Source organism: Macrobrachium nipponense, chromosome 23, assembly GCF_015104395.2.
Source record: "Macrobrachium nipponense isolate FS-2020 chromosome 23, ASM1510439v2, whole genome shotgun sequence".
Taxonomy (NCBI): Eukaryota; Metazoa; Arthropoda; class Malacostraca; order Decapoda; family Palaemonidae; genus Macrobrachium; species Macrobrachium nipponense.
In genome coordinates this window covers 23,559,810-23,587,369 of record NC_061090.1, presented here as the reverse complement: position 1 = coordinate 23,587,369, position 27,560 = coordinate 23,559,810, and the positions used below count along the sequence as shown (strand labels likewise).

At 46.9% G+C, this 27,560-nt stretch overlaps 1 protein-coding gene across 1 annotated transcript; it reads right to left on the bottom strand.

Moving 5' to 3' along the window:
• Positions 1-134: 134 nt before the first annotated feature.
• On the bottom strand, positions 135-26,898 carry LOC135196341 (uncharacterized). Its single transcript, XM_064223103.1, has 3 exons — positions 26,692-26,898; positions 749-946; positions 135-375 (listed from the first exon to the last, which is right to left on the bottom strand). The coding sequence occupies exons 1-3, from the start codon at positions 26,860-26,862 to the stop codon at positions 154-156; spliced, it is 591 nt and encodes a 196-aa protein (XP_064079173.1). The 5' UTR covers positions 26,863-26,898; the 3' UTR covers positions 135-153.
• Between the last annotated feature and the right edge of the window lie 662 nt (positions 26,899-27,560).

The window sequence follows — 27,560 nt, the reverse complement described above, 5'->3', positions numbered from 1 at the left end:
AGTATGTATGATATACTATATTGTACTGCAAGATCCTCTCATCCTCCCCAAGCGCTGACTTTATAACAGATAAATCAGAAAAATGGACAGATTTGCACTCAGCAATAATGAAGTACATCAACCCACTGCTACTTTCATGTTCATGAACATTATCTATGTATTACCTAAAGATTCTCCTCTTGCCATAAAACTGGTGGAAGCTTCAGTACCCCGCCCCGTGGGAGGTTCTTCCTTTGGCGGCAAAACTAAACTGGCAGAAGACCCACTAGCAGAAATTGACGGAGTTCGAGGAGTTCCTGGCAAGCATGGGGATGGCAAACTACCAACACTAGCCTGACTTGATGTGCTTTCTACACTAAGTTGTGAAGTTGTGCGCTGCAAGTAGACAAAGCATACTGAGAGTGATTTGCTAAAGCATGCTTGTATACAACTGCTGTAAACAGGGTCAAAATTACATATACTTTTGCCTAAAATTCTGTTACTGAAGTCAGTAAATAAAAAGAGTACAGTCATCATAAATTCTCACAATACACCATACATTTGGATTACCTACTCTGAAAAACTCAACTGCTAAAAAAATCATAATCCTCTAATAACTTCACTGTAAAAAGAATATAAAGCTTATTTACAAAGAATCCAGTTACAAGAAATACTAAAATACTGTATAACTATATACCATATAAGAACATCACATTTTACTCTTGAATTATCTACAAAACTAAGATTCAAATAAGGATATTTTACTAACCTGAGGGGGAGGTGGTGCTGGTCGTTTGTTTGGGTGGACTGATGGAGGGCATTTAGCATACCACTCTTGACGTAACTCAACCAATTTATGCAGGGCATCATGTTCACTTCGAGTATAATTTCCTCCTCTTTCGCTGGCATTTAAATGAGTGGCTTCAATACAACCGTCAATAAACTCCAGGACATCAACAGGAGGCGCCTGTAGATTTATAAAATCAATGGTAATGATAAACAAACAAAACTGAAAATGACAATATATTACAAAGCTAGCAGTAAGACTGACCATAAGCTTGAGGAAAAGCTTTAAACTTGTCAGGACGTAATTATCTACAGAATTAGAATAAGAAAATTCAAGACAAAGGGCATATAGCCTATGAGAATCCAGACCAGATGGTAATTAAGACAAAAAATACACAAGATAGAACTAGATGGAGATAAGGCATCAGCCATCTAACCACCATACACGAAATAGTCGACATACAACGTATGGAGTGTACATAAGTTTAATGAAGCAGTTATAAAATAACAATTTGTCGAAAACTGTATTTTTCCTAACTATACAAACCTGAGGTCCTTTACAATAGGAAGGTAAATAGCGGCAACTGGAACGGTCATAAGCTTCGAACAAGAGAGTTCGGTAGTTAACTGCTTGTCCGACAGTGCACCCACCGCGCGACTGGGAGGTGAAGAACCACTTTGCTTTAGGCCCAGGAAAACGCAGAGTGAGGGGTGGCATGAGGTGGGACTATGTGTAAAGGACCTCAGGTTTGTATAGTTAAGAAAAATACAATTTTCGACAAATTGTTATTTGTTCCGATACGAATACAAACCATCGGTCCTTTACAATAGGAAGACTCACTTCTTGGTGGGAGGAATCTTGAGTCTTAGGAACAGACGGTGTTTCTTCGCCCAACTTTAGATTCCCTCCCTGGTCGTAAGAGCAGAGGGAGGGATCCTAGCCTCTGCCTAATGATCGGGGTATGTACCGCAGGATCAATGGTCAGACCTCTGGACCCAAGTAATAAGAGGGAGGCAAGCGTACCTCTTAAAATGACAATTTGTCGAAAATTGCATTTTTCCTAACTATACAAACCTGAGGTCCTTTAACAATAGGAAGTAACTAGCGGCAGCTGGAATGGTCGAAAGCTTCAAACAAGGGAGTTCGGTAGTTAACTGCTTGTCCGACAGTGCGCGCGTCGCGTGCCTGGGAGGTGAAGAATCACTTTTGCTTTAGGCCCATGCAAAAAAACCCAGAGTGAGGGGTGGCACGAGGTGGGACTATATGTAAAGGACCTCAGGTTTGTATAGTTAAGAAAAATGATATTGTTATGTTACAATAAAGTTTCATACATACTTACCTGGCAGATATATACATAGCTAAGACTCCGTCGTCCCCGACAGAAATTCAAATTTCGCGCCACTCGCTACAGGTAGGTCAGGTGATCTACCGGCCTGCCCTGGGCGGCAAGGCTACGGAACCATCCCCGTTTTCTATCATATTTTCTCTCTTCCACCTGTCTCCTGCGGGGAGGATGGTGGGCCTTTAATTGTATATACTGCCAGGTAAGTTATGTATGAAACTTTATTGTAACATAACAATATCATTTTCATACAATCAACTTACCTGTCAGATATATACATAGCTGATTGGTGCACCTTTCTGGTGGTAGGGTAAGAGACAGCTACTATATGGAATAGACAGGTAAACAACATATGTTGTAGGTTATAAATAAACCTTGTTCCTACCTGATAGGTGGTAGACTTCGTGGGTGTTTGCCCCAGTAGTCTGCATCACCTCAAGAAACTTTAGCGAGATATATGATCTATGGCCAAGAGTGCTTGTGGGTCTGCCGATGGGGTCTTATCCCGCTTACTCGGCAGAGCCTGAAAAGGACTTTGTCAATGGGTGTGATGATCCACTTATATGACCAATACACCTTATGAAGGAGCACACAACCAATCCCGACCACCTGATCCTAACCATATGTTAGAACTAAGGATTGTCCCGAGAGTATCCCCGAACTCGTCACAACAACCGTAACTCAAAACCACTACGCACACATACATAATTTCTAAAAAAATTATACTCATCTAATTAGATATGACAAGATTCTCTTACTGAACAAACATAGACGGCCGCCCCGTGCTAAACCAAGTCCTCCATTGTTCGAAGAGACTCCAGACCATATCCAAAACAAGAAGAAAAGTATATACTTTTAAGGATTGGTGTCGGCTCCCGTACCCAGAATCGTTATCCGCCGATACGAAAGGACCTAGAGAAAAACACTTCTCATATGTCACACGAACGTCTTTCAAGTAATGAGATGCAAATACTGAGTTGCAATCTCCAAAAATGTCGTGATTCTATGTGTTTTTAAGCGACATATTCTTTATGAAACGAGAGAGTACGTCACTACTGCTCTCACTTCTTTGATGAGTTTAAAACTCTCAACAGTCCGTAACTGTTCGTCAGAACAGACCGTTATGCGCGTCTGTAATGACGTTCCTCACAAAGAATGCCAGCGCATTCTTGGACATCAGTCTTGTGTTGTCTTTATCCGGGCCAGCGCACCAAAGACCTTGTCTAGAGCCTCCCATCTGATGCTTTCTCTGAATGTAAAAACTTTAGAGCTCTTACAGGGCATAGAGATCTTTTCTGCTTCTCTTCCTACGAGACTCGATATGCCTTTGACTTCAAATGACTTAGGCCAGGGATTCGAGGGATTCTCATTCTTAGCTAAAAACAGTGTCTTAAAAGAGCAAATAGCTGAGGTCTCCCTTGAAACCTACTTTTATCTTGCAGAGCATTGTAATTCACTAACTCTCTTTTCCGCCAAGTAGCTAAAGATAATAGGAATAGGCATTTTCTGGTGATGTCTCGAAACGAAGCCAGATGAGGAGGTTCGAATCTTTCAGATGAAAGAAACTTGCGGACCACGTCTAGGTTCCAGTTCGGAGGGACCGGTTCCTTCGACTTTGAAGTCTCAAATGACCTTATGAGATCGTGGAGATCTTTATTATCTGCCAGATCTAATCCTCTATTCCTGAAGACAGCCGAGAGCATACTTCTGTTATCCCTTTATTGTGGATACAGCTAGATGAGATTGCTCTCTCAGGAATAGAAGGAAATCAGCAATTTCCGCTATAGAGGTGTGGAGGAGGACAACTTCTTAGATCTACACCACCTTCTAAAATCCTCCCACTTCGATTGATATACTTTCGTAGTGGAGGTTCTGCGTGCTCTCGCGATCGCGCTTGCCACTTCGCGAGAAACCCTCTCGCTCTGACGAGTCTTTCGATAGTCGAAAGGCAGTCAGAGCGAGAGCGGGGAGGTTTTGATGGTACCTCTTGAAGTGCGGTTTGTCTGAGAAGATCCGTCCTTCTTGGTAGGGATCTTGGAAAGTCTACGATCCACTCTACCACCTCCGAGAACCAATCTTGGGCCGGCCAAAAGGGGGCTATCAATGTCACCTCCTCGTCTCCTTTGACGCCACAAACTTTTTCATTACTAATCCAGGATTTTGAAAGGAGGAAAAGCCATATACGTCTACGTCGGAGACCAATCTAGCAAGGAAGGCGGTCTACCATAAGAGCTCTTGGATCTTCCGCGACCGAGCAAAAGACTGCCAGCCTTTTTGGAAATGAATGTGGCGAAGAGATCCACATGAGGTGTCCCCCACAGCGACCAGAGATCTTGACACACTTCCTCGTGTAGGGTCCACTCTGTATGAAGGACCTGGTTCCTCCTGCTGAGTCTGTCCGCCCTCACATTCTTTTACTCCCTGCACGAACCTTGTCAGAAGGGAGATGTTCCTGTGAGACGTCCAAAGCAAAAGGTCTCTCGTCAGTTCGTAAAGGAACGAGGAGTGAGTCCCTCCCTGTTTTCGAATGTAGGCAAGTGCGGTGGTGTTGTCCACGTTTACTTGCACTACTTTGTTCGACACAGAGGTTCTAGACTCTTCAAAGCCAGATGCACGGCGAAGAGTCTTTGCAGTTTTATGTGCCAAGTCACCTGCGCTGGTTCCCAGGTGCCTGACACCTCCTTCGAGCCTAATGTTGCTCCCCACCTTTCTCCGACGCGTTCGGGGAGTACAACACTAGGTCTGGGTTCTGTGTCCTTAGAGAGATCCCTTTGTTCTCTTCCAGATTGGGCAACCACCATTCCAGGTGCGATCTTATCTCCACTGGAATGGGAAAGACGTCCGAAAGTTGTCCAGTTTTCCAACTCCAAGACTTCTTGAGGAAGAATTGAAAGCGGACGTAAATGAAGTCTTCCTAGTGGGAAGAACTGTTCGAGCGAGGAAAGGGTCCCTAGAAAGCTCAACCATTCCCTCGCCGACGTATGTTTCCTTCCTTAAGAAGAGAGAGACTATCCGCAAACCTTTTGCGATTCTCTCTTGCGAAGGAAATACTCGAAAACCCCGAGAATCCATCCGAATCCCCAGATAGACTAAGTCCTGTCTGGGGGTCAGCTGCGACTTCTCGAGGTTCACGGAGCAATCCCAACGCTTGATCAGATCTAAAGTTAACTTCAGGTCCTCCAAACACTGTCTCTCTGATCTGGCCCTGATGAGCCAGTCGTCCAGATACAGAGAGATATTTACTCCTTTGAGGTGAAGAAACCTCGCCACATTCTTCATCAGGCTTGTGAAGACCTGAGGAGCTGTGGACAGGCCGAAAACATAAGGCTCTGAACTGAAAGATCCTTCCCCCGTCATGAAACGGAGGTACTTCTTCGATGAAGGGTGGATCGGGACGTGAAAGTAGGCGTCCTGGAGATCTAGAGACACCATCCAATCTCCTTGTCGTAATGACGCCAGGACTGAAGCAGAAGTCTCCATGGAGAACTTCTCCTTCCGCAACAAAATTTGTTCAAGAGCAGCTGACGGTCCAAGTACTGGTCTCCAGCCTCCCGAGGCTTTCGCAACCAGAAAAAGGCGATTGTAAAACCCCGGGGAGTTTTGATCTAGTACTAGTTCTATCGCTCTCTTGTCCCACATTTGTTCCACCATCGATCGAAGAGTATCCCTCAGCACAGGATCCTTGTACTTGGCTGTTAGTTCCCTTGGTATTGACGTTAGGGGAGGAGTGTTCAGGAAAGGGATACGATATCCCTTCCTTATTATAGCCAACGATGACGCGTCTGGCGTTTTTATAAGTGTCCAGGCTTCCACAAATCCCAGGAGCCTGGCACCTACTGGTGTTTGGAGAGAGAAGCTTCATTTTCCCTTTTTAAAGGGATGAAAGGCAGACCTACCTCTCTTCTCCGGAGCCTTCCTTCTTGCGGGAGGTCTGGAGGTCGGACCACCTCGAAAGGGCTGAACCGATGTACTCGGTCCTTTCTTGTCCGATGTAGAAGCAGGTTTCTTCTTCCTTGCTGACTGCGTCAGAAGATCCTGAGTCGCCTTCTCAGTTAATGAATTGAGCAATGTCCTTCACCAACTGAGAAGGGAACAAAAAGTCAGACAACGGCGAATACAGCAGCGCTGCCCTCTGAGCGTGGGAGACTGCCTTGGTTAAAAAGGCACCATATACCGTCCTCTTCTTTAGAAGACCTGCTCCAAACAAAGAGGAGATTTCAAAAGAGCCATCCTGTACCGCTTTGTCTATACAAGACAATATGCACAAAAGGGCTTCCGGTTCGATTCCTTCCGAATCATGGGCTTTCTTGGACATCACCCCAAGGGACCAATCTAAGAAGTTGAAAACTTCCAATACATGAAAGAGTCTCTTGAGGAGATGGTCCAGTTCAGTAAATGCCCCACGTAATCCGTGCCGAGTTTGGTTGAGACCTTGTCGACGTGAAGCGTCAACTAAGGTCGAAAAGTCCTGCTTCTGACGTAGACGGAGAGCAATACCCATATTCTCTCCCGTCTGATACCAAATGCCTCTTTTACCAGCTAGTCTCGCTGGAGGCATGCAAATAAGACCGTTCTTAACTAAGTCTTTCTTAGACTTCATCCACGAGTCTAAGGATTGTAGAGCCCTCTTCATAGAAATGGTGGGCTTCATTTTGAAAAAGACGAAGACTTCTTCGTCTTAGCACTCGAAAACAGAGAGCGCGGAGAAGGAGGAGCGGCAGGAGTCAATTCGTCTCCATACTCCTCAAGAAGCAAGGGCAGTCAAAACTTTATAGTTTCGACAGTCCTTCTCTTCCTTGATATTCATCATCCGAGTTTCCTTCCAACTCGGGATCTAAAATGAGTCTCCGCTCCCCTTTCCTGTACGTTCCTCCTCTGGAGGAGACAAAACTCCTAATAGGAGAGGGGCTAAGGGAATGATATTCTTTCCTCTTCCCCTTCACTTTAATAGCCTTGGAAGGCGCCACCCCAAAGCTCACGCTTCTCTCGATAAAAAGAAGACGCTTCCCGCTTGGATGACACTTCTCGTCCGCCAAGCGTCCTGGCTGACGTCTCCTGCTTACTTGGCTGCTGACGTCCGGATGACGCCTCGCGCCTGGAAGACGCTCCGCTCTCAAAAGGCATCCTATTTGGCGCAAAAATATTGGTTCGGAGCTTCACGTCTACCAACAGCTTTCAAAGACGCTTCATGTCTAAAAGACGTCTCACGTCTCTCTGGCGTTACGAAACTTTCGTAAGCAACCGCTCTCGCTCTCGAACCCGAAGCTTCTGTAAGATGTTTGGAAGCTTCACGTCTGCATGACGCTTCTCGTTTAGCAGGGGAGAGAGGACGAGACTTCTTGATTGGAAGCGCAACGTCCTTCCTACGAGGCGCTAAAACTCCCACTAGAGAGGTCAGTTTGCTCTTGAACTGCATAATAATTCTCCTTGAAGCTTCTCCACGTCAACTGCATGACGCCTTTCGTCATCACTCGGGTGAGAAGTAGGAAAGGGTACTTCTGCGTACTCGTCGGGTGACGCTGACGCCACCTTCGCCTTCTTTAATAGAAGAGGAGCGTCATCTGAGAAACGCTCTGGGCTCGAATCAATTTCGGGTTCTTTCATATGACGCTTCAGAGGTCTCGATAAATTCGACTCCTTCCACCCTCGTTTAGGTGAGGGAGAGGGAGAGGATGAGAAACACTCACGAAGGACGCTTTTTTTTAGAGCGCCCTTGAGCAGCCTGCCACGAAACAGAGCTAGCTGAAGGGACGTCTGACCGTTGGGGATTCCCCACGACCTCCTTAAGGCTTTCGACTTTCCTTCTCCTCTGGGCATGGGAGCTTGGAAGAGGTCTAGGCCTGGGAGCGTCGCAGGGACGATCAAACGCCCCCCATCTAAACACCCAACCTTTGGGGAGGAACTCACTTCACTGTAATGCTCACTTTCACTAGCCTTACCTTGTAAGTCCGCCATTTTGGACTTCATGTCTCGAATCGTAGCTTTCAGATCGGCGATTTCCGAGGCCGATTCCGAAAGTACACTTTGTGAATGAGAAACATAGGGAGAATCTAAATCAGTAGGATTAGAATTATCAGTAAAAGGCTCAATAGGCCTTGAACTCACACCTTTCAGACGTCTAACCCTATCCCTCTCTAACTTCTTCAAATAAGAAGTTTAAAGTCTTCCACTCTTCTGCATTTAAATCCCTCGCATTCATTACAAGTATTATAGCAGAACACTGAAACCCCCTACATTTACGGCATACAGTGTGAGGATCAACCGAAGCTTTCGGTATCCTCACCCTGCAGCCTACATTCACACACATTCTCACACTTGAATCAGACATACTGAGAAAAATCCAAAAAGCAATTCCAAAAAGAGTCCACAGTAGCGAATGCCAAAAACACAATCCAGATACGTCACCAAAAAGCCGAGAAACGATGATCAAAGGATGAAATAAGAATCTAAGTCAGGAGGTAATAGCAACAATGCTAATACCACCGGCGACAGAGAAAATATGAATAGAGAACGGGGATGGTTCCTAGTCCTGCCGCCCAGGGCAGGCCGGTAGATCACCTGACCTACCTGTAGCGAGTGGCGCGAAATTTGAATTTCTGTTGGGGACGACGGAGTCTTAGCTATGTATATATCTGACAGGTAAGTTGATTGTATGAAAATGCAATTTTCGACAAATTGTCATTTGTTCCGATACGTAATACAAACCCTCGGTCCTTTAACAATAGGAGGAATCTAAGTCTTTGTGAACAGACTGGTGTTCGCCCAACCTTGGAATGCCTCCCTGGTCGTAAGAGCAAGGGAGGGATCCAAGCCTCTGTCCGATTGATCGGGGTGTGCACCGCAGGATCAATGGTCAGACCTCTGGACCAAGTACTAAGAGAGAGGCAAGCGTATCTCTTCGTACCAGCAAGCAAGAACATGTTCCTGTTTGCAAGAGGCAACATAAAGTTATGGGTTTGTCTCTTGTTGGCTTCCTCTTCCCCCCCCTTGTTGGGGGAAGTGGTGGATATTCGCTCCCATCCCTAGTGAAAGGGATAGGATGGGGCTCTGTAGAGTAGCTCACCTGCATCTCGTCCTTATCCAGCAGGGTGACGACCGTATCTCTACCCACAGGTAGAGGGGGAGAAAAAGATGGGAAGAGGAGCCAGTCACACTCTCATTCACTCATCCATTCTTACAGTCACACCAAGACTCGATACTGTTCAGCCTGCGAGGGTCTGGGTTCGCTACACAATGTGTTGAGCAGCCATCACGGGTCCCAAGGAAAAAGATCCAAGGACCTGTGGGCAATATCCCGAAGGTAGAAGGAGGTGCATGTGGTCTGGTTAGACCAGACCCCTGCCTTCAGTACCTGCGCCACGGAGAAGTTCTTGCGGAACGCGAGGAAATGTACCTCTTCTAGGTCATCCCGGTGCTAACGAAGAGGCATCAACACTCAGCCTGGGGTGTCGAGTTTCTTCAGATAGCGCCGTCACACCCTCACAGGAAAAGCAGCATTTCCTTCGTATCAAAGGCGATGAAGTCCATTAAGGAGGGGATTGTGAAGAACTCTAACCGATCGTCAGGGACCGAAGGGTTCTGAGTCTTCGCTACGAAGTTCGGTACGAACTCGAGCGTCACGGATCCCCATCCCCTGGATGCTTGACTTCGCAGGAAAAGTCATGCAGTTCCCTCAGGGGAAAAGAAAGGAATAGTCGCATGACCTATCCCTCTTCTCTACTTCGGTGATGTCCAGTACCCATACTGGTCTATCCGTATGCAGTGAAGTGTCTCACATTCTCCTATCCCAATGCAGCGAAGTTGTTCTTCTCGGTAGTGGATAGGACACCGACACTCCATGGTGGGTGTCGATGGTATGGGTACTGTGACAAGCCATTAGGACGAAGTAATGATTGATCTGGAAAAACCGAACTAAGTCCACAGCGTAGTTCGTAACTGACTCGGGCGCTCTGACAGCTGCCGACTGACTGCGTTCGGTGAGGCAAGTTGTCCAAGCATCCGAGTAAGTCACGTGACCTTCGCCCTTTAAAGGGTTATGCCGAGAGACCAAACAAATAGTGTATTTGTTTGTCACCGATGCCGGACGGCGAGGTGATGATTCTCTTAAGGCATGTGCCCAACAGGCGAAAGTCAATTGCCTTCTAGACACCGAGGTCCCTGAAGGCAAGACATTCTCATAGTAGTTGAATCTCAGCTAAGGAGAAACAACACTATGTGCCGTTGAAGACGAAGGTGGACATTGAATGCAACCTACGTCTTCACAGCCGAATCGAGAGAAGGATTCTCAAGATTCTGAACCTGTGCTTACAAATGACTGAAAACGCTAACCGCTATTTCATTGCTGTCCGGTGAGGAGTCGTAGTTGCAATGAAAGCAGGGCGTTTTCAGTAATGAAAACACAGGGAAGTACTGCCTGAAGAACTGCTTCTCATGGGCTGAACATTTGGAAGTAGAGCTGGCAGGTCGGGGAGTAGGCGATGTCTTGCGATACATCTGTTAATTCGGGGTGAACAATGAACAATTGCACACCTACGAATACGAGATATTTTGAATACAAACTCAGATGTCTGCAGAAATCATTCCACATTATCGTAGTGCGATGTAGCAGGAGACTAGTACAGACTTCTGTTACCGTGCGGTAAACAGAAAGATGAAAGAGTCCAAGAGATATCTCTGTTGAAAATTCTCGCAATGTCAAAGGCAATGAAATCGAGTGTCACAGCAATAGATGGTCATTCATGTATGCAAGAATCCCTGTTAATCAGAGACCTAAGTCCGTGATTGTTGGGCAGAGATACGGTTCGGTAGTCAATCAATGCAGGGGAGAGAGACACATAACCGACCGTGCATCACGGAGAGCCAGCTGGTACTGAGCTGCTATCAGGCAGTTCAATACACAGTAGCTCTCGCTGGCTCGTCATACTGAGTTGCCAGGTAATCCATTCCACGAAGGAATGCGTTCGGCTAGAACCATTGAGCATAAAAAATACTCTTGAGCAATTATATTTAAACGAAACGGTTTTCGGTAAATACAAAAGCTAAGTTGGTGTTGTAGTGACAATACCATAAGTATCTAAAATCAAAACTGGTAACTCCTGGGAGGTTGCAAGCAGCCCCGAGTTGCAGTTCAATTAGGATTAGTCGTCTCGGTCACAATCCGTAGAGTTAACTACGGTATGCGCCTACACCCCGGACAATTCAACTGCTTAACAGAATCATGTCGCGAGGGTAATATACGTAGTATATTTGTAGGTTTCTGTACAAAGACCTTCATCCTAAATTCTTTTCCATTCGAGGAATGAGAATAAGGATAGGAAGCAGACACCCTTCATTCTCCAATCAAGAGAGTTAAGGAGAAGTCTTACCCGAAGGAAAGCTTCAATGGGGATAACAGAATACCAAAGACAATAGTTCAAGCCAAACTGGATGTTCCTGTCCGTTCTTCTCTATCCTAGGGTTGGCCGCCTACTGTGTGATATTCTTCCTTCAGCAGCAGTGCTTCTTCCGAGCGCTAGAAATTCCAGGAATTCGAGCATTCGGCGAGTTTCCCGATAATCGTAGTAACAATTATCCGGGATTCTCGTCTAGCCGACTCTGGACCATGGTTTCGCCCAAGTGTCTGCAGATCGTAAAAAAAACCGACACTTTGAGAGTGCTAGAAATTCCAAAGAATTCTAAGTGCTCGGCGAAACCCCCGCCGAATTCGTCAGCCGATCATCGGTTGGTGGTCCTCCCGATTCCCGTAGGAATCGAGGATGGGGCAGGATCCTTCCTCAACGACGGGGACTTACGTCCGGTAGGACCCAAAGGTCCCCCCCAGGAACGCAGTCCCCAACGTGGAATCCTACAGAGAACACACTGCAGGATCCCTCCCCTTTCCCTCGTAGCCGTAAGGAGAGAGAGAATGGGGGAGAAATTGGATACTCACTCGCCTTCCCAGCAGAACTAGCAGTTGGAGAAGCGAGTACGATCAGCCATCACCTTGAATGTGTGGTCCAGACGGACCGTCACGTGAACAGCGGTGATGGTCCCTCCAAGAGTCTGGGAAGCGTCATCCGTCCTTGCCAGCCCCCCCTACCCTGATGCTCCTACCCTTCCTACTAGCATGCTAGTAGGCTGGGAGGACTGCAGGCGGTCGACAACCAACGGTGGCGATCGAGCTGCAGGTCTGGACCAGCGGCTTCTTGTGGAGAAAGCTGGACCAAGGAATGTGTCAGGGGAGCTGTTATGAGAGCTCCTCCCCTGCCTACCAGCAGAACCGGTAGGCTGGGAGGTCTGTGATGATCATCAACCACGGTGATGGTCGAGTTGCTGGTCTGGACCAGCTGCTGGTCTGGACCGGCTGCTGGCCAGGACCAGCGGCTGGCAATCATTAACCGAGGTCGTTGTGCTGACGAATCAGCACAATGACCTCAGCAAAATTCCTCTGGATGTCAGGAGTGCTCACATCTTGAGGAGTAGGATCATCAAGCCCCTCCAGCATGAGCGATTCCAGAGACCCTCCTTCAGAGGGAGGAACAGCGGCAGATCCCTCCCAGTCTCCTCCTGCCACTTGCGCATACGACCTGGTCGATCCAAGGACCGTGCCTGGCAAGTAGGACGTCATGGCGGGATCGTGGGGGGGGGCGCCCCTCACGATCACTCCTTGTTATCTCGCCCTTCCTGGTGTAACCCGAGAAAGTTGGAGGAACAGGAGAGGAAGACCTGACGCTCCCCCCTCGCTCACCAGCAGAACCAGTGTGCTTGGGGGACTGTTGGCGATCGAGCTGCAGGCCTGGTTGTGCCACTCCCCTGGGGCGAGCGGCTGGACCGAGAACATTCTCACGGCGCGTCGAACAGCTGGAACCAGCCGAGGCTGGTTCCTGCGATCAAGGGGACCTCTTACCAGCCTCCGACCGTGGTAGGTCTAGGACCGTCACGGCAGCCCTGGGAACCAGCTGGTCGCTACGAGAGCGATCGCTGGTCTAGCGAGAGTCACCAGAGCGGCTCTCACCAGCCTTCTGCTCCGTGCCGCTGTCCTGGCGCCGAGCGAACTCTGGCGTGAGAACTTTGGCTGTACGGTCTCCCGCGGGAGACTGTACACTCAGAACCTCTTGCGAACGAGAGGCCGAGCCGGAACCTGGCTTAGCAGCAGCGCCGCTAACACCAGGCGAGGAAGTACCAGTGTTAGCCGGTACCCCTCTGGTCCCTGTCTTCTTCTTCCTTGCGGAAGGAGAGACGGGCCCTGTTCCCGAAGGAGCAGGAGGACCAGCAGAAGGAATCGTGGGACGGGCCCTTAGAAGTTCCCGAAGAAGCCTTCTTAGGGGGGGAGGAGGCAGCCTTCTTCTTCTTCGGCTTGGGGGGAGGCCATAGGGGGGGGGGGGGGAGTCGGGAGGGGGGGGGAAGGAGGGGGGGTGGGGGGGGCAGCAAGACCTCGAAGGGGAAAGAGGTGGCAGCAGACGACGAAGAAGATGATGAAGACGACGACGACACCTTCCTCCTCTTCTTCTTCTTCTTCTCCGGAAGAACCTGCATCTGGGGCAGCAACACCGTGGACTGGAACGACGTGGGCAGGAGCGGGAACAGCGGGAGCGGCAAGAGCGGCAGGACCAGCAGCAAGAACAGCAGTAGCGGCAGGTACGGCAGGCAAGTCAGGTAAACCAGGAGGCTTAGCGTCAGCCAACGACATCCTGGGTACCGGCGGCAGGTCCAGGGACAAGCTCTTGGGGCAGTGGAAGTCTGGTTGCAACCACAGCAAACCCGGGCGGCGGCGGCACGCCCCCCCTCGGTACGGCGATCAGCCCCTGCACAGCGGCTGTAGGTGAGACAGACACCACGTGCGGCGAGTAAACCAGGTGAGGAGGGGTGGCATACCCTGGAGTCGACAAGTTGGTTGTCGTCGTGGTCACCGCTCCAAGGGACCGCACCAGACCCCGCCCAAAAAGTGAAGCAGCCCCTGGACACTCAGCACGCCCTTCAGTCCCAAAGACGGCAGGAAAGAAGACGAAGAATCGGTTACCAAGGGAGTCGTGGGAGAGCTTTCCGACAACTTCCTGGAAGGCCTTCGCTCTTCCCGCCCCCACACAACACCCACTGCACCACTGGACCAAAACACGGCTCAGACTGAGAGCCTTCACGCCCTCGGCACCGAGCGCAAGTGCATAAGGATCAAATCCCGGGTATGAGCGGAAACCTTGATCCATAATGAAAATAATAAATGAAAAAGAATTCTGCATTTACCATTTCACTTTCACTTCACACGAAAATAAAAGGCTCGGGCCGAGAGCATTCATGCCCTCGGCACCGAACGCAAGGGCATAAGGATCAATTCCCGGTACGAGGGGAATCTTGATCCAATGAATATTGATGCAATAAAAAATAATAATATATGAAAATGAAAAAGAATCCTTGCATTTTACGATTTCACTTTCACACAAAAGGGCTCGGGGCCCGAGAGCATTCGCGCCCCTTGGCACCGAGCGCAATGGGCTAAGGATCAATTCCCGGTTATGAGCGGAAACCTTGATCCAATAATGAATATGATGCAATCAAAATAACATATGAAAAAGAATACTGCACTTGCGATTTCACTTTCACACAAAATAAAAGGGTAATGAGGACTCCTTGGCAGGCTTACTTGCTTCCTCCTACCTTCATACAGCACCCACTTCTCCTCTGACCAAGAATGACATACATCACAGGGCTTGGTCCGAGAGCATTCACGCCCCCGGTACCAAGCACATAATAAATGAGGATCTACTGCAGGGAAGGAGCGGAAGACCCCGCACTTACGGCCCTCCACACCAGGCCAAACTCTGCGGCTGATGGGGGGGCGTGGGGACAGCTCCGATTCACAAAGATCCATTTCACAATAATTGGCAAAAAAAGAAAGTACACGTACTTACAGTTCTTCTTGCACACAAAAACAAACCAAGTTAGAGAATAAACACAAAGCATACGCCGATGAAGCGGGCAGAGAGAAATGAAGTTTTTATTGTAAAATGTTATTGTTAGTATACAATAAGGTTTTGTACATACTTACCTGGCAGATATATACTTAGCTTTACGTCTCTGACGTCACGACAGAATTCAAAACTCGCGGCACACGCGGACAGGTAGGTCAGGTGATCTACCTTACCCAACGCTGGGTGGCGGCTGTAAGAACCAATCTCCCTTTCCAGCCAGAATTTTTCTCTTCCACCTGTCTCCTGAGGGGAGGCTGGGAGGGCCATCAATCGTATATATCTGCCAGGTAAGTATGTACAAAACCTTATTGTATACTAACAATAACATTTTTGTACATGAACTTTCCTGTCAGATATATACTTAGCTGATTGACACCCTTGGTGGAGGGAAAGAGACAGCAATATAAATATGGAAAAAAGGGGAAAACAACACTTGTTGTAGGATGTAAAATACAACTTGGTTCTTACCTGTTTAGGCAGAAGACTTCGTAGTTACGTCTATGAGTCTGCGTTGCCTGAAGAGCTTCAGCGAGGGCGTGACTTACAGCTGACAGACTCTTTGGGTCTATCAAAGGGATTTGGTATCCGCTTACTTGATAGAATCCGAGCAGGATCTTGTCAACGGGTGATTCGCCTCTTATATGACAGAACCTAACCACTATCATTGCAGGAGCTCAAACATAAACCGATCACCTAACCATCTAATCATTGTTAGACATACGACATGAAAGACATGCCTACCCGCAGCTTTTCAAACAACCAAAAAAACTTACAACCTAAACAAGGGGGAAAAAAAAAATGCTACAAAGGATATGTCTCAGCTCCCTGTCCCCAGCACCGAATCCGCCGATACGTACGGGCCTAACGCGAAGCACTTTTCATACGTAATTTTGACGTCTCTCAGATAGTGGTTTGCGAAGACTGAGTTGCAACGCCAGAATGTTGCCTTCATAATATTACTCAGGGATATGTTTTTATTGAAAGTTAATGAAGTGGCAATAGCTCTTACCTCATGAGCTTTGACCTTCAGAAGCTTGAATTGACTTTCATCACATATCGCATGTGCTTCTTTCACCAGGCTTCTGATGAAGAAAGAAAGCGCATTCTTCGAAAGAACCCTCCTTGGATCTCTTACAGAGCACCAAAGGTTGACATCATTGCCCTTAAGTTTCTTCTTTCTCTGAAGATAAAACTTTGTTTAAACTTCGTACTGGGCAAAAGTGACCTCTCTGCTTCTTCCTCGCCTACTAAGGCAGACAAACCTCGGACTTCAAAACTCCTAGGCCAAGGATTTGAGGGGTTCTCGTTCTTAGCTAAGAACGAAGGCAGGAATGCACAGATAGCTGCATCTCCTCTGAATCCCACTTTCCCTTCTATTGCATGGAGTTTCACTAATCCTCTTTCGCAAGCCAATGCCATGAGAAAAGTGTCTTCCTCGTGAGGTCTCTAAAAGAGGCAGACTGAGGCGGTCGAACTTAGGGACTAAGGAAGCGTAGCACTACATCCAGATTCCAAACTCGGAATCATCTGGCGAAACCTTTTTGGATGTTTCAAAAGATCTTATTAGATCATGAATGTCCTTGTCTTCTGAAATGTTTAAGTCTCTGTGCCTAAACACTGCAGCCAGCATGCTACGATAACCTTTAATGGTTGATACCGCAGTCCACTTTTCTCCCTAAGGAAAAGTAAGAAGTCTGCTATTTGGGTTACAGAGGTACTGGAAGAGGAAAAGTGATGGTTTACCTACACCACCATTGAAAAGACGTCCCACTTCGATTGGTAGACTCTAAGGTAGAAGGCCTTCTTGCTGCTGCGATAGCCGTTGCAACTCTTGCAGAAAACCCTCTCGTTCTGACCAAACTTTTGACAGTCTGAAGCCAGTCAGACCGAGAGCGGGGAGGTTTCTGTGATACCTGTCGAAGTGGGGTTGTCTGAGCAGATCGATCCTCTGTGGTAATGTTCTCGGAAAATCTACTAACCATACCAGTACTACCTCTGTGAACCATACTTGTGCGGGCCAGAACGGGGCTACCAGCGTCATCCTTGCTGCCTCCGATTCTGCAAACTTCTTGAGAGTTTCTCCCAGTATCTTGAAGGGAGGAAAAGCATACATGTCTAGGCCTTCCAATCTAGGAGAAAAGCATCTATTGACACTGCCCTCGGGTCCGATATCGGAGAGCAGTAGTTGCCTATCCTCGCATTCTTGGCTGTGGCGAAGAGGTCTATGTGAGGCCTGCCCCAAAGACTCCACAGGTCCTGGCAAACATCCTCGTGAAGAGTCCACTCTGCAGGCAGGACTTGATCTTTCGTGCTTAGGAGGTCTGCTCTGACGTTCTGTTTTCTCCCTGTACGAACCTGGTAAGGAGACAAATCTTCCTTTCCTCTGCCCACAGCAGAAGTTCTTTTGCTGTCTCGTACAGGGAGAAGGAGTGGAGTCCCCCCCTTGCTTCCTGATGTATGCCAGGGCCGTGGTGTTGTCCGAGTTGATCTGAACTGCCGAAGCTAGGACGTAGGGCTCGAATGCTTTCAAAGCTAGCCAAACAGCCATCAGCTCTTTCTTGTTGATGTGCCAGGTCACCTGTTCTTTCTTCCAGGTGCCTGACACTTCTCTTGAGCCGAGCGTTGCTCCCCAACCTGTTTCCGACGCGTCGGAATACAACACTTGGTTGGGGTTCGGAATGTGAAGGGACATCCCTTCTGCAAACCTGAGAGGGTTCGCCCACCAAGAGAGGTCCTTCTTGATTTCTTCTTGAAATCTTGAAGGAGAACTCTAGGTTTTGCAAACGACACCTCCAGTTTCGATGTAGAAAGAACTGGAGAGGTCTGAGGTGCAACCTTCCTAGAGAAAGGAATTGCCTCCAACGAGGAGTGTCCCAACAAACTCATCCACTCCCTCGCTGTGCATACGTCTTTCTCTAGGAAGGCTTTGACTTTCTTCTGACCCCTCGGCTATCCTTTCTGGAGAAGGAAAAGCCCGAAAATCCAGAGAAACCATCCGAATCCCCAGATAGATACGATCTTGACTGGGGATTACTGAGACTTTTGAAAGTTCACCAAAAGTCCCAGATAACTCGCCATGAAAAGGGTCTTTTGTAGGTCCTCCAAACATCTTTTCTGTGACTTGGCTCTGATTAGCCAGTCATCCAAGTAAAGGGACACCCTGACTCCCTCCAAATGTAGCCATCTTGCTACATTTTTCATTAGTCCTGTGAAGACCTGAGGGGCTGTTGAAGGGCCGAAACACAAGGCCCTGAATTGGAATATCCTTCCTCCCATCATGAACCTGAGGTATTTCCTTGAAGAAGGATGGATCGGCACATGGAAGTAAGCGTCCTGAAGATCTAGGGACACCATCCAATCCCTGGACGAAGAGCCGCAACACTGAGGATGTCGTCTCCATGGCGAACTTCCTCTTTTACAAAGAAAATTTCAGGGCGCTTACATCCAGAACGGTCTCCATCCTCCTGAGGCTTTTGGAACTAGAACAGGCGGTTGTTAAAAGCCCGCTGAGCATGGGTCGCTCACTAGCTCTATAGCCTCTTTCTCTAACATTTGTTCTACTGCCTGCGTTAGAGCGTGGCTCATGATGGATCCCTGTACCTGGCCACAACTCCCTTGGAGTCGTCGTCAAAGGTGGTCTTTCTGTAAAGGGAATCAGATATCCTTTCCGATAATCGAGAGGGACCAGTTGTCCGCTCCTCTCTTTGCCCAGGCTTCTGCGAATCTTAGAAGCCTGGCACCTACTGATGTCTGGAGGACTACTTTCCTACTTCTTAGCTCTGGATGAGCGCAAGAAGGATCTTCCTCTCTTGAAGGGTCTATTAACCTCTTGAGGTAGAGGCTCTAGAAGGAGGGCCCCCTCGAAAGGGCTCCTGTCTAGCTGGAGTCTCCTTCTTAGTCTTCGTCTGGAAGGAGGTCCTAGGTTTCCGGGCAGACTGACGCGAGCATGTCGTTGTCGCCTTCGCAGAGATAGCTCCTGAGATGTCCTGGATTATCTTCTTTTGGGAAGAGAAAGCGGCGAGAGTTGCGAATAGAGAAGCGAGGCTCTTTGAGCATGCGAGACGGACTTTGTAAGAAAAGAGCAGAAGACTGATCTTTTCTTAAGAACCCCTGATCCAAACAGGGAGGCTACTTCGCTCGATCCATCTCTAACTGCCTTATCCATGCACGCGTCAGTACACTGTTGAGATCCTCGGGCGAAATGGAATCCGGGTGTCTGAGTCTTTTTAGCCAAGACCCCCAAAGACCAGTCAAGGAAGTTGAAGACTTCCAAGACTGAACATTCCCTTCAACAGGTGGTCGAGCTCGTTCATAGCCCAGGTAGTCTTAGCTGACAAGAGAGCCGAGCGTCGTGCGGCATCCACCAGTGAAGAGAAGTCCGCGTCTGCAGATGACGGTAGACCCAGGCCTAGGGTTCTCCAGACTCATACCAAAAGCCTAGTCTGCCCGTAAGCTTGGAAGGGAAAGAAAACACAGTCTTCCCTTTCTCCTCCTTAGAAAGAAGCCAATCACCAAAACCTCTCAAAGCCTTCTTCATCGAGATGGTTGGCTTCATCCTCACACAGGAGGAAACCTTCGTCTTCTTAGAAGTCGAGAATAACGAGAGAAGAGAAGGAGGAGCGACGGGAGTAAGAGCGTCTCCAAACTCTTGAAGAAGGAGGTCTGTCAGGATCTGTAGGACGAGACCGAAGAATCCTTTAACTAATGTCCTCTTCTGAAGGTTCCACTTCATCCACGACGAACCTTCGGCTTCTTTACGAGAGCAGCTGGACTTCTCTAAAGAAGTGCGTCTATCTAGTGAGTTGGTCTGGCAGCCGTCTGGCGCCTATCAGGGGAAGCCAAAGCTTCGGGAGAGCTCCTATCGAATGCGTCCTTCCTACTCCGATGAGTGAGTCCCTCTGTGATCCTGAAGTTCTACTCCTAGATTCACGGGAGTCCAAAGGGGAGCGCCTGCTAGGAGAGAAGCCTACTATGCTCACGGCGCCTAACAGAATCCATGCCGCCTGTCAAAAGGAGAGCGGCTGCCTGGCGAACTGCGCCTAAAATGAGGAGAAGCCTACTAGGGCTCTTGGCGCCTACCTACAGGAGAGCGAATCCCTGGAGAAGATCGCCTACTCGGAGACAGGCGTCTACCATGATCCACAAACTTAGATCGAGACGCGTGGGTCTCTGCAAAAGGTAGTCTCTCAGCCGAGACATTTCTTTCAGGCTCTTTACGCCTGACCTGAACAGAGCGGCTAACAGGTGAACCGCGCCTATCAGGAGAAAAGCCGCCTATCTTCCGCACAGCGCTTCGGAAGCGGGAGAGCGGCTACTTGGGGGAGTAGCGCCTACCAGGCTCTAGGCGCCTAACATAAGGAGAGATCCTGTCTCTTGAAGAATCCATGTATGAGGAGGCTCTCTTATCCAGAGATTGGAGGATCTTCGGAAAGGAGCGAGAAGACGAAGCTGTGCGCTTATCTTTAGACGAGCGCCTACTAGGCGCTAGATCCCTTTCTACTGGAGAAATGAAGTCGCCAGGAGAAAGCTTCTTGGGCGATTGTCGCCTGGAAGACGACAAGCGTCTGCTGAGGGAAGAGCGCCTCCTTCCATCCGCTGTTACAGGAGAGAGAGCCGCCTCCGACTAAGAAGGCAACGCAGGCGAAGGTAGCCTAGACTTCTTGACGGGGAGAGAGACGTCCTTCTTACGACGCGTACTCCAGCCAAGGAGCCTGCCAGAGCCGAAATCTGAGCTTGCAGCCCCGCAAGAATCCGAGCTGGAGATCTTGCAAAATCCTCCACAGGGGATGAGGATCGAAGCCTACTCTGAGGCGAGAACTCTGATCCCTCCTGGGTTTCTTGATATCCACTTCAGGCTCTTCTGGAAAACATTCCGGGCTGGAAGGAAAGGCGCAAGGGAGCCTTCCAGGCTCTCTTCAGCGGTCGCGGATGAATCCGAGGTGCTCCATCCTCTTCTAGGCGAAGGTGAAGAAGAAGAAGAGAAGCATTGGTGTAACACCTCCTTCTTAGAGCGAACAAAGGCAGCCTGGGAACGAACATCAGGATCTACCGAGGGGACGCCTGATCGGTGGGAGTTCTCCCTACCTTCCTGCGGCTGTTGACTTTTCCTCCTCCACTGGGACTGGGAGTCTGGAAGAGGTCTAAGCCTGGAAGCATTAAGGAGCCGATCAGACGCCCCACCCTCCACTGCACTGGGGTCACTGCACAATTCACCTCACTATTACTCTTACCTTGCAACGAACGAATTTTCTTCTCCATGCTACGGTCGTGGCTCTCATGGTTGCCACTTCCAAAGTCGTATCTTTAGGTTCGATGCAGGGAGCAGGAGCTGAAACGGGAGAAGGATCTAGTGCTACAACAGGATTGTCTACTTCTACCTCGCTAATACGAGACTTACTAGAAACTTCTAGACGAAGCTTTTTCTCCACCCTGTCTTTCTCCAACTTCCTCAAGTAGGAAGAAGAGACTTCCATTCACCCTCCCAACTTCTCACACTCATTACACGGGTTAATAAAAGAACATTCTTTACCCCTACATTTCAAGCATACTGTGTGAGGATCTACCGTAGCTTTCGGTAGCCTCACCTTGCATTCATCTATAGAGCACACCCTAAACATAGAAGTGTTTCTTAACCTCTACATCAGACATCTTGAAATCAAAGAAAAATCCAAACAATAGTCAAAACAATCCACAAGCACGTATGCCAAGCCACAAGATCAGGTACTTCACCGAAAGTCAGTCCAAATAAATCCAAGGCAACGAGAATCGAATAAAGCTGTCAGGAGGTAACAACCACAGGTGTAGTCGTCACCGGCAACAGAAAAATTCTGGCTGGAAAGGGAGATTGGTTCTTACAGCCGCCACCCAGCGGCGGGTAAGGTAGATCACCTGACCTACCTGTCGCGTGTGCCGCGAGTTTTGAATTCTGTCGTGACGTCAGAGACGTAAAGCTAAGTATATATCTGACAGGAAAGTTCATGTACAAAAACTAATATTGTAATACCTACCTGAACACCTGAATAAGCCCTGGTCACTTACCAGCCCGAACCATCATTTATTAAAAATTTACCAAATCCTTGGTTAAAATAAACGATCAGTGTTGCCAATCTCCTATCAAACACCCTCGTTACCTAGTTACCAGCCCACCGCTGGTAGCCCTGCCTCACGGGCCGGTCACACCTGCCCTCTCACGTCAATCATAACTCAATAACTCTGTATGAGAGGGGAGGAGGGTGGGAATCATTCAGGTGTTCAGGTAGGTATTACAATATTAGTTTTACAATAAAAACTTCATATTGCAATACACCCCCTGAACACCTGAATAAGCCCGATTAACAACATTAATTTGGAGGTGGGGAATCAAATCTACCCGGCCCTCCACTGTACCAGTTGTCAGTCAATATAATTGAGTACGCCGGTCAGTCTCAAGTTCATTTGTCATTCGTCCAAACTAATCTCCCATGTATGGCCTTCTAGGCCTCCCATATGTGGGAAAAAAACTCCCTGCCCTCTACCCTAAGGTCAAAACTCATTGAGTGCGGGAGGGATACAAACCTGTTTCCTCTCAGCTGGCTATGTGCCTCACCTGAGAGTAGAGGAAAAAACTGAAGACCTCCCATGTGGCTCTCGGCCTCTCATGTATGGAGGGAATCTGGAAGACCTCCCATGTGGCTCTCGGCCTCTCATGTATGGAGGGAATCTGAAGACCTCCCATGTGGCTCTCGGCCTCTCATGTATGGAGGGAAACTGAAGACCTCCCATGTGGCCTTAGGCCTCTCATGTACGGAGGAGACAACCATGTCCATCGGTGCGTCTGCGACGGTGTCGTCGATCATATTGATGTCCTCTCTTGTAGTGTTGTACCTGCCTGTCTGTACTCTACCTGGTTGGCACTTGGAAGAATACCCTCAGATAGACCCAGACATGTTCTTTCCTATCTGTCCTAATACTTAAAATCCTCTCGTGATATATCATATCATGAATACCTTATACATATTCCTAAATTCGCTCCCTACTCTAATACTAACTCAGACAGCAAGATTGTTGGGTTTAAAAATAGAATTTAGGCCAAAAGCCGAGTATCAGGACCTGAGGTCAGTCAGCGCTGAAGGGAAATTGACAAAGTTTGAAAAGGTGTGACAGGAAGAAAAACCTCTGTTGCACAATGAGTCCAGTGTTAGGAGAGCGTGGAAAAATAGGATGAGAGAATATGAAATAAGAAAAGTAAGAGAGAGAGAGAGAGAGAGAGAGAGAGAGGAGAGAGAGAGCAGAGAGAGAGAGAGAGAGAGAAATACAATCGTCAAGGATAAAGAGAGAATATAAAATCAGGGAAGATAGAGAGAGAGAGAGAGAGAGAGAGAGAGAAGAGAGAGAGAGAGAGAGAGAGAGAGAGAGAGAGAAATTACAATCGTCTAACATCTCCACCTCCGTAAATTGCACCATCTTCTAAGTTAAAAGGGTATTATCTTAACGATAATATACTCGTATAACTCCGTACAGCTATGAACATCCGAACGAGAACTTGCTGCTAATGCGATCGACTCCTATAACAACATCACTTATTGTATTGATCAGCGTGTTGACAGTAATCGAATCCGAGAGCAAAACCTCCGTTATTGTATCATCTGCGTGCTGACGGGTAATTACTTGTATTCATTTTATAAATGCAGCTGAAGCTAATAAGGCAAAATTACGTGCATCAGCAACCTGAACAGAAGTCCCGAGCTTTTGTATGAATTCAAACGCAGCCGTGGTAAAAGAAACTAATAGCATGAAAGAGCTCATTACTGTTGTTTTCACACAGACGAAGGATTAATAAAGTATATAAAGTGTAAGGTTCGTAATACCTATGAAAACGAGTGAAAAACTAACAGAATCCTAAAATTTAACGCCATCTAACCCGAGGGAAAAACTAGCTTCCAATGAGACGTATCAGTCAAATTTTGGTCTTAAATTACATCGTAAGACGAATAGTATAACTTCGTTCCATAAGTTAAGTATCCAGATATTCATTAATATGCTAACTAGGGACAAACACATTAGCCGAGACCAAGTGATATGGTTGAATCTGGAGCAGCCAAGGAAAAAAAAAGAAAAAAAAAAAAAAAACAGACTAGCCGGCATCCTTGTCTGTCTAAGCCACACCTCCTTACAATTGTGCTGTTTGACAACAAGCGAGTGTAATTGTAATTTAATTGAAAAGTAATAAAATAATATTTAAAGGTAATTAAATTAACTTTATTAGGCCTAATCTTAATTTCAGTTGTCATTGTAATTTGATAATACGACTGGTAATAATTTGTAACTGTAATTGACATAAGCGCAATGTAATACTGACGGCAATAGTCTGTTAAACGTATGAAGACGTCATACATACGAATTCCTTATATCTGACATCTGATTATAATGACCCAAGATAGATACCTCATTGACTATGTTAAATGTCAACATAGTTGAACACACGTCTCCTTCAAGACGTTTGTACAAACTTGGCATAAGTGAGAGTGGTGTTACGTTAGTCATTTTAGGCAATCAGGAGAGAATGAGATGGATACGGCGACGCAAACCCGTATTCGTCATCCGCTGATTCCAGCGTGAATGACTGCCGAGTTAGTGTTTATACTACGCTAATATGATGATAATTATAATAAAATTATAATGCTTTAGTCGGACAGAAAATCCGATCTTCATTCTGTTCGATTACATTCATATTAATTATCCTCAGATCGGATTCTCGTTCGTTTTCAATTACACCTCTACTGAATTATCCGAAGTCAGAATGCCTTGAGCCTACAGCGTTAGCCAATATAAAAATAACTACCGATATGTTGTACAGCGAATACTTTAGGCTAGGCTAGGCTACTGAATATGCATATGATATATCATCGTGAACACTAGGCTAACCGTAGTTAATTTTATTCGATTTCTCTCCATACTGAATATCGTAGTTCAATATGCATTGAACGGAGAATTAGTTGATATTAACAATTATCGTATCGTATAAGTAGAGGAAAGTAACCTTAAAGACGAAGGAGCATATCTGAAAAGACCAACCTGGCCTAAAAGCTTCTGATGCAAATAACTGGAAGCAGGAAAAAGCCTAAAGATGCTCTAAGGACACCCTGTGCCTCTATAAAACTATACTTTTAATAGAAAAACCGAACCCGAGAAGCCTGCACTTCTCTTCCTAAACTAAACACTATAGCCTATTATCCCTACTCGTCTATATCTGACCTAAGTTTTTATCATCCTGAGAACTTACACATCGAGGGAAGGGGAATCTACTGCCAACACTGCCTGCTCCGCGCCAGGGGGGACGGCGGATCCTGCCCTGTGGGCTTGCGGATCCCCATAACCCCCAGCACCGGTTAGGGCTGGTTCTGGAACAGGCAGGGGAGATGAAAAATAAAAAGAACGATTAGTAATTTCAGTATCCTATTGCTCTATCTATCCATCACTTAATCTTGAACATAAAATCGGTAACAGAGATGTCATACTCGATGTCAGCCTACTCTCAAGTCTCTTAAAGAGCACTGTCTCTAAGTCTTTATCTTGATCTACGTTAGTCTCTTCCTGCCTACACTTACTTCTTAATACGAGACCTTTCCTATGTTTGAGATACCCTAACATATGGTCCAAAGACCACTCCTGACATTCCAAACATCTGGTCTTTACATTATATTGAAACAGGCTACAATTTACGCGATAAGGAATTACTATCGTGTCATAGGGTATCATCCTTTCTTGCCATTGTTGCCAAAAGACGATACACGTTTGTGAACTTCCGCTCGTCGTTTTCTGTGATGTCGTGGCCGAGAATGCAGTAGTTGTTGTCGTAGCTTCTGTTGTTTCTTCCTTTGCAGAATCAATGTCTGATGACAAGGTATTAAGAGCAATCCAACCGTAATCCAAAGGGATGCGTAATTCGTCACCAAAATCAATCAAATCAAAGGTGCAAATGAAGGCCGGACAAGACCAAAAAGGAGTTCGCTGTGGATACATCTGTACTCCACCGCGAACGATAAGTGATTGACGTGAGAGGGCAGGTGTGACCGGCCCATGAGGCAGGGCTACCAGCGGTGGGCTGGTAACTAGGTAACGAGGGTGTTTGCCAGGAGATTGGCAACACTGATCGTTTATTTTAACCAAAGATTTGGTAAATTTTTAATAAATGATGGTTCGGGCTGGTAAGTGACCAGGGCTTATTCAGGTGTTCAGGGGGTGTATTGCAATATGCAGAACACGTTCATCAACCAACGCGGCCGAAAGCAAAGTGGTTCTTCACCTCCCAGTTGTGCGGTGCACACACTGTCGGACAAGCAGTTAACTACCGAACTCCCTTGTTCGAAGCTTACGACCGTTCCAGCTGCCGCTAGTTACCTTCCTATTGTAAAGGACCGATGGTTTGTATTTGTATCGGAACAAATTTATGATGTCACATTTACAAAAGTTAATCATTTTATCCAAAAAATACTCGTATAGCAACATTAATTTTTTTTCTACAAGAGGCATAATCAGATAAAAGTTAACCACTCAAACAGATGTCAAACTTCCAGTTTAACAAATTAGTAATACATACTACTGAAAAAAAAGACACTTTTCTCACAACTGAAGACCTTCCATTCCATCCTAATACTCACATCATCTGAAGACATATAGTTTTTTGGGACATATCCGACAGATCCTCGTTCACTGGTAACATGAAGCCAATTTGGATCTCTTGACGGTCCTATTTCCATAAACTTTTCCCCTACTTGGAAGCCCAGTGTGCGGGCATGTGTTCCTTTGTATGTATACAACGCTCGTAACATTCTTCAGCCTGAAAGAAGATAAAATAAATTGTCATAACAAAAGTGGCAGGGTAATAAAATTGCAATCCTAACCACGTTTCAGGTACAGTATCATCATAACCTGAAAGTATTTATCTTCAGGCCGTCAGACAACTCATGTGCATATCTCCCCATATGCTGGCCCTAAGCAAGTAGCTTTATACATTATTACAACTTTTATGACCCCCTTTGCAGCCATTAGCTTCTTCTGCTTATTCATGGCCAAAGACTTGGGCTGTTCTTGACGATCAATTCTTAAATTAATTTGCAAGTAAAATATCTGTCAACTTATATGTCTGCCTTCCAATCGATTTACTTTTACAACAAAACGAGGAATACTCAGGGGTCATATGATTGTCGTGGTATCAATATTCATGTCCCAAATTAGCCCACCTTCATTTATCACACTTACAGAAACTCATTTTTTCACGTCCAAACATCTATCTCATTTCCACCCACACCACAAACCTACCTACTTTCCACACCCATAGGCCTGCCACTTTTCCCAACTCTCTCCACAACACTCACTCCCCTATTCTAGGCCTACCATCCACAACACCTCCTGCAGAGAAATGTCCCTTTTAATTGTTTTTTTTTTTTTTTTTTTTTTTTACTTTTTATTGTGCCCGTTTGCATATCTGTAAGTTTACAGGAACAATTGATTGGATTTGGGGTGATGT

What these genes read in the sequence shown, in the direction of transcription:
- LOC135196341 (XM_064223103.1), bottom strand. Translation starts at nt 26,862, where the DNA reads ATGTTACGAGCGTTGTATACATACAAAGGAACACATGCCCGCACACTG. An exon ending in ACTATATGTCTTCAGATGAT is followed by an intron (nt 947 to 26,691) that starts GTGAGTATTAGG and finishes ATAAATCTACAG; the next exon opens with GCGCCTCCTGTTGATGTCCT. An exon ending in CAGCACCACCTCCCCCTCAG is followed by an intron (nt 376 to 748) that starts GTTAGTAAAATA and finishes GTCTACTTGCAG; the next exon opens with CGCACAACTTCACAACTTAG.